General features: G+C 47.2%; 1 protein-coding gene across 1 annotated transcript in view; it reads left to right on the top strand.

Annotated features, from left to right (window-relative positions):
* The first annotated feature begins 9613 nt into the window (after window positions 1–9613).
* Window positions 9614–12834, top strand: part of MYZAP (myocardial zonula adherens protein) — a 101176-nt gene continuing 97955 nt past the window's right edge. The window contains exon 1 of the mRNA XM_065871734.1: window positions 9614–9640. Coding sequence (XP_065727806.1) covers window positions 9614–9640 — 27 coding nt within the window. The remainder of the gene's footprint in view (window positions 9641–12834) is intronic.

The following is a 12834-nucleotide window of genomic DNA, read 5'->3' on the forward strand; positions in this document are numbered from 1 at the left end:
CCCCCACGCACCACCTGCAGCCCTTAGTGATAGCCGGCGTGGGGAACTTTCCTGGCTGGGACAATCCTGGGGCTCAGCTGGCAAACTGCTTGGAGACCCCTGCCTACCTTAGAAGCTGGGTTAGCAAGGGTCTTAGTTTTAGTTTTGCTTGGCCGTGAGTGAGTTGAAGTATTACTCTGTAATACCATTTCTTTTTTTTTTTCCTTTCTTTCTTTATTTGGCCATGCTGTGTGTTTAGTGGGATCTTAGTTTCCCGGACCGAGGATTGAACCCGGGCCATGGCAATGAAAGCGCCCAGTACTAATCACTGGACGGCCAGGGAACTCCCTGTAATATCATTTCTTCATCATTCAACATTACTGTGTACTTGAAGCATGCCAGTTACTCTGTAATATCATTTCTTCAGTCATTCAATATTTATTGTGTACTTACAACGTGCCAATTACTGTTCTAGCCACTGGGCAGGCAGGGATGTAAACAAGATCCAGTTCCCACCAAGAGCTCACAAACTAACGTGTAGTCTGCTGCTTTTGTAATGCAATGTAATAGAGTATGAAAAAGGATTAACAATATGAAAAGAACTTGGATAATGGAGAAATGAATCCATGCCCCACCCTTCCTCTCAAATGCTGACTCCATCTTGAGTGATCACTTGGGTGTTTGCCATAATATAAACAAACGTCGATGATGCCAGGTTATTTTGACTCAGAACAGCAGCCCGTTTTCTAGAAAGGAGAACCTCAAGGCAACATAACAGCAATAATCATTAGCCTCTTTCTCCTGAGGTAATCATGCAGGTATCTCTAACCCATATTGGCTTTCAGCAGTTGTGTTTTGACAACTTTTTGTTTATTTTTATTTTTTATTGAAGTGCTGTACACCAAAACTAACACAACATTGACCACGTTTTATTGAAAGGCAGACCCATCTTTTAGTCACATAAAACCCTCCCAAGAAAAGGGGCCTTCATGGAAATAACGTGGGAAAAGACCTCTCATGAATGACCTCTTTTCAGAAGGGTGGGTGGATAGGAAGATGCAGGAGGACTATAGTTAAAAAAAAAAAAAAAAGAAAAAAGTAGACCTGGAGTTAGAAGATTAGAGGTCTAGTCCCAGCTGTTCACCAGTTAACCTAATGCCCTTAGGTCTCAGTTCCCTCATTTGTAAAATGGGATAATAACAGTATCCACGTTTTTGGTCACGGTGAGACTTTGATGAGAAAAGGCATATGAAGCAAGTATTGTAGAATGCAGACATAGCTGGGATGATGATGATGACCGATATGTTAAAACACAGGCTATGTGACATTGGGAAAGTCACTTAGATACTCTGGCTTCAGTTTCCTCATCTTCAGAAGGAGCAAATCCCATAGGATCAGTTGGAATTCTGTTCAGCAACAGTTCTTAAGTTTCTTAGTATCTTCTGTGTTGGTGCCACACTGAGAATTCAGAGCAGGATGAGGCTGGGTCCTCACTCTCCAGAAGCTCACCATGGGGGAAGGGGACAGACACACACACTGATGACTCTTTTTTTGAGAAGACATGGTCTCAAAAAGCATAAAGGTTCATGGGTGTAAGTGTTCGGGGCAGGAGGGTCCTGGAGAGCTTGGTAGGGAGGGAGTGTTTGGGCTTTGAAGGGTGAGTAGAGAGGGATTGTCTTCCCCTGTTGAGAAACATTTATCCTCAGGATGAAGGCCAAACTCTTCAGCTAAGCACAGCAGGTTCTTCATGATCTGGCCCAGCGCCCTTCTGCTGCTTGTCTACCATTTGCCCCTTGCACTGGGGTATTTTCAGTTTCTAAAAAATCTACCAAACCTTCTCTTGCCTTCCACCATCTTTGCACTTGGCAGTTCTTTTGGCCTCCTCCCTCTGCTAGGGGGGGCAGCAGAGTTGATAAGCAAGGCACTAGGGTCAGACTGTACGGTCCATCTTAGCTTTGCCACTTTGCAGACAGTGGGACCCCTGCCTTGTTACTTAATCTCTTGGTGAGTCAATGTCCTCATCTGAAAAATGGGGATACAGGACAATAACAGTGCCTACCTCAAAGGGTGGTTGTGAGGATTAAATGAGGTAGTAAATGAAAAGTACTTGCAGCCAGAGTCAGAGGAACCATTACATAATGATGAGCAGTGGTGATGAATATTCAATGCCTGGCTTGCTCCTACTTGTATTTCAGGTCTTAGGTTAGCCATCACCTCCTCTGGGAAGACTTTTCCTATACAGGCTAACCCCTAAGGCCACGTTTTGAGCTCCCACGGGTATCACCTCTTCTACCAAAGCACCGACACCAGTCATCTTTCGGTATCCCCACCAGATTGCGAACTCCATAGGATAGGGGCCCGTGGATTGTGTTGGCTGCTGGAAGGGACGCCTGGTAGGCACTCAGTCCCGCCCCGGGACTGACCCTGGGAGGGCGCAGAGCCGTGGGGGAAGGTAGGTGACCAACATGGGCTGGGTCTGCGCCCTAGGGAGAAAATGCAGCTTGACGAGTCAGGCGAGTGCGGGACCCGCCCCGGCTCCTCCCCGAGCCGGGCCTCAGCCCCGCCCCCGCGCTGCCCCTGCCGGCGCTACTGGCCTGCGCGGTCCCCACCCTCCCCGCCTCCAGCGGGGCGGCCCCGGGCTTATTACACTTGCGAGAAGCACCGCGCCGAGCCCGCCACCAACGCCGCTGAGGGATGCTGCGCTCCACGTCCACAGTCACCCTGCTCTCGAGCAGCGGCTCCAGCGCTCCCGGGGCGCCCAACAGGAGGGTGAGTAGCTGCTGTCCCGCTTCCTGTCCAGGCTGCCCGGCTGTCTGGGGATGGAGACGCACGGAAACCGGTCCCTTGGCGCTGGCACCCCACCTGGACTCAATTTTAGGTCCTGTCTCAGCTCTGAACGAGACCTTTCTTTTCTGCGTCCCAGAGGCGCCAAACTGGCTCAAAGGGCTTAGGGGACTTTAGGGAATTCCCAGAGATTTCCTCCCCTTCCTGCCTCGCCTATCAAGCCAAGTGTATTGGTGGCACCAGTTTAAAAAGCAAGGGAAACTTTCTGCATTGTCCCTATCTCGAGACTCAAAGGTAATGAATGTCTTTTAACACCCAAACTTTCCTCCTTCCAGTGATGAAAAGAAAGGGCCACTTGTCCCCACTCGTGATAGAGTAACACTGATTTGGAGGGTGTTTAATCTAGGTAGGCTTCATTTTTATCAATCCAAAGTAGAAAATAGCTGCTGGCCACCTAGGAGCCCAGTTGTGGGACTTGGGTTTATGCAAACTGCTTTCTTCTTTCTGATTTAAGTATTAGCACAGTGGGCACCGTCTTCACCTAGGTTGCCCTTTGGAGGTGATGTTTCCTTGCCATCTTTGTTGCGTCTTTTCTCATCTCTCCAGATGCTCTGTGAAAGAAATGCTAGCCACATCGTTCCCATTTCATCTCTTCCAAGACTCGTACCTCAGAGCATACTGCCAGGGCTTTGGTTTGTGCCTTTTTGGTTCATCTGTTCATTATGATGTTCAGTACTCGTCATTTGGGTGAGTACTTTTCTGTGGTTGAGACTTCTCTAATCGTATGTCCCCTAGGTTTAGCTAAACAAGTAGGCAAGTCCAAGCCAGGGCCCCCTTTGGTACTCCTGTTTTCTAGTCTTGTAGACGTGCTTGTTTGATTTTGTGTACCTCAACCAAGAGACTAGCAGTCGTCTTCAATACTGTTTTTCTTTAGCTCTGGAAGAAAGACTCTGTGTTACTCCTGGGTCTGGGCCAGGTGATGGGTTCAGATATGTGCACGTGCACCACTTAGGGCTGACAGAACTCTGGTTGTCCGATCATTAGCTTCATAAATAAAGAACCCCATTAGGTCCAAGTGGGTTTCCAACCACAATCCCAGCCTTACACCAAGATGGGTGTTTGCCTTTTTTTTTGGGAAATCCTTCTCAGTTGGAACATAATTATGACTGAGAAGAATGAAGTCACTGAAAAGCTAGCCCTGAGCCTGGACAGCGTCATACATGGGACCAGATTGCATTAAATTCTCTAGGTCCCCCTCCAGAGTGGGTACTAGTTGGGTGGCTAGAGTGATAATGGGTGGATGAAATGTGACTGGTATAGTAGGTAACGTTTCTGAAGATTTTTTTTCTCAAATATTTACTTTCAAGTATTTCTTTAGTTGTAAGTGCTGTGGTGTCTGGCACAATGAACACACTACTGAGAAGGCTTTGCTCTTTGAATAAGATAACTGAAATACTTTGGTCTGAAGGGGTCTGCAACCTGAATCAGACCCTGTAGGGCTGCTCTTAGCACATGGGTAGGTTCTGCAAAGAAGATATCTGAAGTTTCTAGGGTCCCCTTTATGACTTCCAACTCTGCTCAGGATTTGCAAATGGCACAAGTACTGTGTGTATGTATGTGTAAACTATGATCTTTGATTAATTGATTTATTAAACAATATTTATAGATCTGTGTGATGCAGGGCTAGATATTGGGGTCCACTCCAACTGTGGGAGCAGACATTGTCACAGACTACCAGATGCAAAGTGCTGGTTGTAATAGTGGGGTAGAGTGTTGACAAGCTTGTATAGAAGCTAAAGGAAAAGGTTCTTCTTGAAGCATCTGAGGAAGGCCTCCCTCTGTAGGAGACGTGTGTTTAGTCTTGCAGGATGAGTGGGACTTTGTAAGGCAATTGACATCATTGAGATACTGAAAAAAGGAAATATGATTCTTCTAAATGGAACTCTTGGCATATACTGTATAACAGTGGTGTATTGGACCTGCTTTAGGGCAAAACACTTATTTTTTTTTGGAAAAACAAGAACAGGATGCCTTGAAAATAAAATTGTAGACCAAACAAGTGAAAAGCAAAAAAGTGTTCCCTAAGTTGAAAGTTTTTCAATAAGCTCTGTATTGTTCTGTCTTTCCTCTCAGGTATTGGACAAGTGATGGTCTTGAACAGTAACAAGTTAGCCATTAAAATAACATTTCTGTTTCATCCAAAGAGCTTACCAAATTAGGGACTGCAGGGGAACCAGGATGTGTTGATCCAGGCATTCAAGCCAACCAGAAATGGCGCTGACAGCTGACACTGAGCAGGGAGTTCTCTGAGTCAGCCACCAGGGTGGTATGGCCAGACCAGACTGTCACTAGTTATCCTTTGTAGCTGCCACCTACAATTTGTACTTCCTTCTTATCTGAAATCTCTCAAGGGAAAAAAAAAAAAAACAGGTGGGAGAGTAATTTCTGTCAGCTGATAAACAAAGCTCTGAGAGGCATTTATGGATGCCAACCAGCAGGAGTTATAAAATTAAAAAAAAAAAAATCTGCCTTCCAACCAGTTGTGCACTAAAAATAGTTTTATCTGTGGCACCAGCAGGAAGATAAATTGGCTGGAGAATAACCACAGACAGGTTGATGACCTTGGAGAATAAACGTTTTTTAAAATATTGACATTGTTTTGTGATTTGGAAAGGAATTTTATAAATGCAGTTAATCCCACTGAATGAGACTTTGCAGTGAAAGGTCAGTTGTGTGGCCAGGTTGTGTGCTTTGGGGGAAAGGCACGTGTTGCTTTGTGCAGCCAGATGTATTTGGTTGAGCTGTTCAGCGAGGGTGGTGTGAGATGATAGACTTGTCAAGGGTTCCCCCAGCACCATGCTCTGTCGATAATAAGAGACTGTTGGCTACCGTTACTGGTATTGTGGCCCCTCAGTGGCACATAAAAAACAAAACCCAACCCAACAAGGCCACAGGGATAGGACTGTCTCGCGGCCTGCTCTTGCCAATATTTCTTTGTATTTGGCAAAGGCTTCCTCCGTTCAAAACTGGAATGGGCTGCTCAGTCATTACTTCCTCACTCTCCTGGGTCCCATTTCTGTCTGATAGGCTCAAAAGAAAGAATTCTCCTTAGCTGGCCGGTGAACAGGTCAGACAGGTGTCTACCTCACTTCCTTTTCCTTTCCCAGAAACATCTGTGTGCATCCTATGGGGCTCTGAGGAAGGGACACTGGGCATTGTGGGACCTCAGCGTCTGGTGGAAGGAAGCTGGCTGCAGCATCCCCCAGGGAGGGGATGGGCAGGGGGCCCGCTGTACTCAGAAAACAGTTGGCTGCTCCCCTGGGACCTCCTGAACCCAGCTGAGGGGTTTTAGCCAAAAAGCCTTTGCCACGAAGAATTGATAGTTGTAGGCTCAGGAAATAAATGTCCCAACTTCTCTGCTTTGGTTCACCCATCTCGCTGTGTCAGATGTAGGATGAAGGGGACCTGAGTTCTGGGGATCCTTAAGGAAACCTGAGACCCGGAGGCTGGGTGTTACCACTGAGCTTCTGGTCACTTAGGAAACCCTTTCAGGTCAGCCTCAAACATTGTAGAATTGAGTGCAGGGAGCTGTGGATCCCGGGCCAACTAACTAGAGACCAAGTTGAAATGTTTCGATCTAAAATATAATACTTTCAGTGATAACGTGTGTTACGGTCTTCTTGCTTCCTGCAGCTGTCTCTCTCAGCCGAAAACTGTCCTGATAGATATCCCCCAGCACACAGAGTAGTAGCACACGGGTATTTACCTCTTTTCCTTCTTAGAAGAGTGATATTTCCTAAATGTTAGTCACCCTGTTGACTGTGCTTTGTCTTTTAAGGCCAGAGTGATCCCTGTAAAATGCAGTTACCTAGCTCCTCTACTTCAAGACCCCCCTCACTCTTGTACCCCCAGGAACAAGCACAGACCCCCTTAGTTTAGTACCCAGGGCCTTCTGATCTGGCCTTTGCCCTCCCCTTCCCCCTCCTCATGCATACTCTTTGCAGATGTCCCACATTACTTGCTATTCCCCAAGCTTTTGATGCTGTTCCTCGCCTCTGACAAAGGGTCAGCTCCTGCAGGAAGTCTGCTCTGAACCCCCTCTTCCGTGTTCCCCTAGAGGCCTGTGCACCCCATCATTGCTCCTGTCTATGATTAACTACTTGAGAAGGTTTCAGGACCCTGCCTCCCTAAGCCTGGTGTAATAGGTGCTTAAAAAGAAGAGTGTCACCAGGCTCCTCAAACAGCCACACTTAACTCTGAGTTGGCAAACGGGAAAACAGGAAGAGAAGCTTGGGATGAAGCCAGCCTGTGACCTCTGGCCTACCTGGGCAGGAAGCAGGTGCCCTGTGGATGGGAGTGTCGGCCCAGGTGAGGAGTTTGACAGCTCTGGGAAGGCCTCCAAATATTCCAGGTGCTTCATCCTGTTGTACTGTCAGAGTTTCATTCCTTTGGTTAAGTGAGTGGTTCTCTACTCTGGTTACGCATAGAATTCCGAGAAGCTTAGAATACCTCTGCCCAGGCCCCAGCCCAGACCGTCTAAACGAGAACATTGGAAAGTAGAGAATAACATCAGCATTGTTTAGGCAGCTCCCCGGGTGATTCTAACGTGTGGCCGAGGATTGGAGCTCTTCCTTCCAGGGCTGCTCTCCCAGACAGCTTTCTTGGAAATGCAGACAGTCCTGGGCCTGTGTTCTGAAAGGTCCCTTTGCCTTGGTGGAAGGGCAAGGTGTGTGTGTGTGTGGGGGGGGGGGGGGTCGGGGGGGAGGAGTCATGACATGCCAGGTCACACTGGTGTCTGTGTGTGTTCGTACCTGTGATTTTCTCTCTGGGTCTTGGCATTCGGGGCACATGGTGAGCCTGGTACAGATGAGCCAGTCAGAGCAGGAAGGAGAAGTCACCATCCTCCTGCTTATGAATTTTGTCTGGAGTCAGCCCTGACACAGAAAAGGGGGTTCCAGGACACTTTATACCGCCTGGAAGAAGCGTCCAAGTATGTAGGTCAAGGGTTGGCAAGCTACAACCCCGTAGTCAGATCCAGCCCTCGACCTGTTTTGTATACTCTGAGCTAGAAATGGTTGTTACAGGGCTTGTAGACCCTCAGTGTTTACTATCTGGCCCCTTACAGAAAAAGTTTGCTCCATCCTGATGTAGATAATCAGGCCTGCAAGTTCAGGGCCAAAGCTTACTTCAAAGTAAGAGGCCTACTTCAGACGGGGCAGGCCCTGTTCCACCTGTGTATTCCAGAGATTTTATGCTTGTGCTTAGCAGAGGGATTGTGGTGTCCGTCCTCCCAGCTACAACCTTAGTGGCCACACCTTCTGTTGTTAGGCGGAGCTGGGCAGGGACCCACGGTCACAAAGTGGACTAGGCCTGAGGGAAGTGTAAATGCACTTGGCTCATTTCCTTAGGAAAATCCATGTTTGTAAACTGATGAGCAAACCCGGCACCTCGCTAGGTCATCTTCACCCCTTTTTATTTGAGAGGGACAGTTTTCCCTCAGGTGAGCCCAGGTACTTGAAGCTGAGAGCATGATGGCACGTGGATCCCAGAATCCCCCCTCCATGGGGACCAGCTTTCTGCCTCCACAAAGGGGGGTCAGAAACAAGTCCCCAGAGGCCCGGCTTTGCTCCTGGTTGCCCTGATTGCAGACAAGGGCTCGGTTGTGTATCTTCTTGTGGAAGAGGCTTGAATGCTCGCTGCCCCTGCCTTGCTATTCCTCCCATGGGGGTTGGTTTTTGAAGAAAGTGGAAGGCTCTCCGGGGAGTTTCAGGTACATTCTTCTTACCGTGTTTTAGTTCAACCTAAAAAGAAACCCACACTGGTATTTACTGAGCAGGGCCTATTATGTGTTGATACTATGCTGAGTGCTGTAAGGGCTACAGAAGCAATTAAGGTACAAAGCCTACATGGGAGCCCTGTTTCCCCCTCTCCAGTCCATGTTGTTGGGTGTGGAACATAATAGGAGGTACTCAATAATTGCTATTGAATCACTGAACCCTTCCTCCAGAAATTTAAATGGCTCCCCAATGTCTTCCATTAGAGGCCTTGCTTTGCCATCAGGCATTTGTAGCTTGTCAGAGTTTGGCCCCTACCTGTTTGTCCATTTTCCTCCCCCACTGTTGCTCAGGCTGCAGGCCCATTTACCATTTTCAGAACATGCCAATGTCTATGCCTTTGGCCAGCCTGGAATGAATGCCTTGTCTGGTAATTGTCTGTTGTTATTCTGATGATGGATTCTCCCAACCTCACTGACCCAAGCAGTCCTTTCTCTCCTTCTATACCCAGCTCAAATGTCATCTCTAGGAGCCTTCCAGCGTACTCCCACCTCCAGTTAAGATGATTGTCCTCCTTCCTATATTCCCAGGGTAAAAAAGACGACTTACAGAGTACTTGATATGTACCAGAAACTGTTCTAAGCCCTTTTCATTAGTTTCTTCATTAGTTTATTTAATCCTCGCCACAGGTTCAACAGAGTGGTTCTGCAGTATTGTTAGCTGTCTTTTACAACTAAAGTAACTGAAGCAATAAAGATTAAGTAGCTTTCCAAAGGTTTCATAGCTAGTAGGTGTCAGAACCAAAATTGGAACCCAGAAGTGCAGTTGCATCGTGCCTTAACCACAAACTACCCTGTCTCTCCCAGTATTATATTGGTTATACCAAGTGCTCTTGATTGCCCTTTGTGGGTGTGTTTCTGCATTATGAGCCTCTATGGGCATGGCTGTTTCTTTTCCATATTAGTACCCTCATAGCCCTTAAAAGTATTTTACAAGTAGTGGGTGCTCAGTACTTGAAGTACACTAAGTCCATCTTCCTGCTTTTGATGCACTGGAAGGGACCCTTTCTTGTAGGGATGGCTGGTCCAGCAGTAGTGTTCAAGGTAAGTAAGATTCAGCTCTCCTCGAAGTTCAGAACACAAGGCTGAGCCAGCTGCCGTGGAAACCCCTGGGAATAAACTACCTTACCTGCCTCTCAGGTACTGTCCAGCCTGGGCTGCTCTAGGTATTATGTACCTGAGTGTCAGGAAACCATGAAGGTCAGCGTCCTAAAATGCTCAGAGAGATAAGCGACACTGCCTTGCCCTTAGTGGGACATTTTCCCACGGGGAGATTCCTGAGAGTGAATGACTAAAGGGAGGTAAACTACTGGGTCAACCTATCGGATGCGTTCAGGGGTTACTTAGTGCTTCTGTAAAGAAATTCAGAGTACTTTTTAGACCTTCGGGATGTTCTCTTTGCTGCTTCTGAAGCAGTCCTGTGGGTCTAGGAAGGATCGATCTCTCTCTCTCTCTCTCTCTCTCTCTCTGTCTGATATAGTTGCTCTCAATCTTTATTATTGCTGTGACTACTACGATTTTTAATTTAAAAACTTACACATACTTGGAACAGGTGTAGACATCGCAGAAATCCCACTTTCCAAAGATCACCACCACTACCACCAGCAGCAGCTGGCTGTGTTTCCTTAAAGACATTTTCCCCCCCACAAATCTATACAAATTATCAGATTGTATTTAAAAAACAAAAATGGGGTTATTGTTAACATTTTTCCCCCAGCACCTTTCTTTTTTTCACATGACAGTACATTTGACCATCTTATTAGGAAGGGTCTGATCCTGTTCCAAGCTGGGTTGGAATTGCATCTGTATAGTCAGTCCATCTGTGGACCAGCACTGATTACAGAATGCAAGCACCACGTGGACTCCATGCCTCACTGCTTCCATAAAAGAATAAACACTCTGCACAGGGGCTTGGGTGTAGCCGCAAGCACCTGCTGCACCTGCCAGATAGCTTTGAAGTCAAATGTTTATCTTACATGTTCATTTTATTTTAATGCATTATCTATCACCCGGTAAAACTGATAGTTGAGAGACATGCATTCTCTTTATCCTGTGTCTTTGCGTACCGTAGGGTATACGTGGCTCCGGGAGACTTACAGGAAGTGTGTTGAGGAATATCGGAGTTCTGAGTGGACAAATAAGGAATTGTCTCAATCAGGGGGAGGGGACTTCTCATTTTGAGTGATTGGACCCGTGAGGTCCCTTCTGGGCCTTGTCTTTTCTTCAGGTTTTTGGTTTATTCTGAAAATTATTGCCATTAGGGATTACCCCTCTAGGGCAATCAGCCTAAAAAAAGGTATCACTTGCAGTACTTATACCCATTAGATCCGTTGACCAAATGGCTTAGTATTATAGAAAGCAGAGCTGGGAAGCCAGGTAAGCCTATATCATTTTGAGGCTTGTAGGATGATGATAATACCTAGATAATAATAAAAATATCTAACACTGATAGAGGCTTACTGTGTGCCAGGCATCTTCCTTTACCTGCCTTTTACCCTTGAGATTCAGAGAGATTAAATAGTTCGCTCATAATCAACACAGCCTAGTAGGTGTTGGAACCTGTGTATGTGCGTGTGCACCTGTGTAGGTATGTACATGTGTGTGCATACTGTGTGTGTGTGTGTGTGTGTGTGTGATGTGGTGCAGGAGAAGAGCCCTTCCTTTTCTCTGCAGAATTGTGCTGTGGCTCAGATCCAGCCTACCAGACAAGATTATTGAGCATCACAGACTTGGGTTACCTGCCTGGTGTGGGTTACACTCTGATGTGTGTGCAAATGCCAGCTGTTTTCACCAGTCCAAGTGGCCTGCAGTCAAAGGGTTACCTTTCTCTGGAGGCCCTCGAATTCCCATCAGTGTCGCGGATCGTCAGCTAAGAGAGCTCCGTGCCGGGACGGCTTGGTTCCTCTTTGGCCAGCATGACTGGCGATGAGCTTTGAAGGTTTATTGCAAAGTTGGCCATGTGTCAGGCCACGTCTCACCCTGAGGTCACTGGACTCAAAGCTTGCCCAGAGGAGAGTGAGGATGAAGAAGGATCTTGAAACCAAATCACATGGCTGAAAGAACTGGGGTTGTTCAGTGCAGAAGAAAGGAGGTTCAGGCCTGTGAAGAGTAAAGGGAATTCTGTGGCAGTCCCCGAGGGCACCCCGGGTCCATTAGGTAGGAGTTCTGAGGAAGAACTTGTAAGTTCATTATCAGGAAGCTAGAGGTGTCAGGTAGCAAAATGGGGTACCTCAGAGGGAGGCAGTGGTGTGTGTGGAAGCGCTGATGTGTCCCAAATGTGCTCTCACCTGTACTTGGAAAATGTTACCTTCAGGCTGGGTGTCCACCCGCCAGGAGCACTGTTGGGTTAGGGGGTTCCTTTGTAGGCTGGCAGGTTGGCATTCAAAGGTCTTTTACAATCATATCCAACCCTGGGCTTCTTGGATGCAGGGTACTTTTGCCCAGAAGCTGCCCTGTGGACCAGTGCAGATCTGTGACCCTGCAAACCAGGTTGGGGGGTGTATTAGTTTGCTAGGGTTGCTGCAAAAAGGTACCACAGGCCAGGTGACTTAAGCAGCAGCAATGTATCATCTCACGGTTGTGGAGACCGGAAGTCCAAAATCAAGGTGTCAGCAGGGTTGGTTCCTTAGAGGGGGCTGTGAGGGAAGGGTCTGTTCCAGGCCCTTCTCCTTCGCATGCTCACATGGTGTTCTTCCTGTATGCGTGTCTGTCTCCCAATTTCCCCGTTATATAAGGACACCAGTTATTTGGGATTAGGACCCACACTAATGACCTCATTTTAACTTCTGTAACCTCTATAAAGACCCTATTTTCAAATAAAGTCACGTTCTGAGGTGCTAGGGGTTAGGACTTCAACATAATACATTTTAGGGGGACACAGTTCAACCCATAACAGGGACAAGCAGTGCTCTCATGAGTGCAATTGGCTGTGGGCTGGGCACTCTGGGTGCTGCTTTGGCCCTCTGGGGTTTTGTTGTTGTTGTTTTTAATGGTAGGATCACTTCTCTCTGGAAGATGTCACAGTAGGACCAGGCTGTGACAATAGGATGAAATAAACGTGTGGTGTTAAGTACATTGTCATTGTTGTGCAACCATCACCACCGTCCAGCTCCAGAATTTTTTCATCTTTTGGAACTGAAACTCCATACCCATTAAAGGATAACTCAGCCCCTGGCAACCACCATTCTGCTCTCTGTCTCCATGAATTTGACTACTCTAGGGACCTCATGTAAGTGGAA

Source organism: Phocoena phocoena, chromosome 2 (genome assembly GCF_963924675.1).
Source record: "Phocoena phocoena chromosome 2, mPhoPho1.1, whole genome shotgun sequence".
Lineage (NCBI taxonomy): Eukaryota > Metazoa > Chordata > Mammalia > Artiodactyla > Phocoenidae > Phocoena > Phocoena phocoena.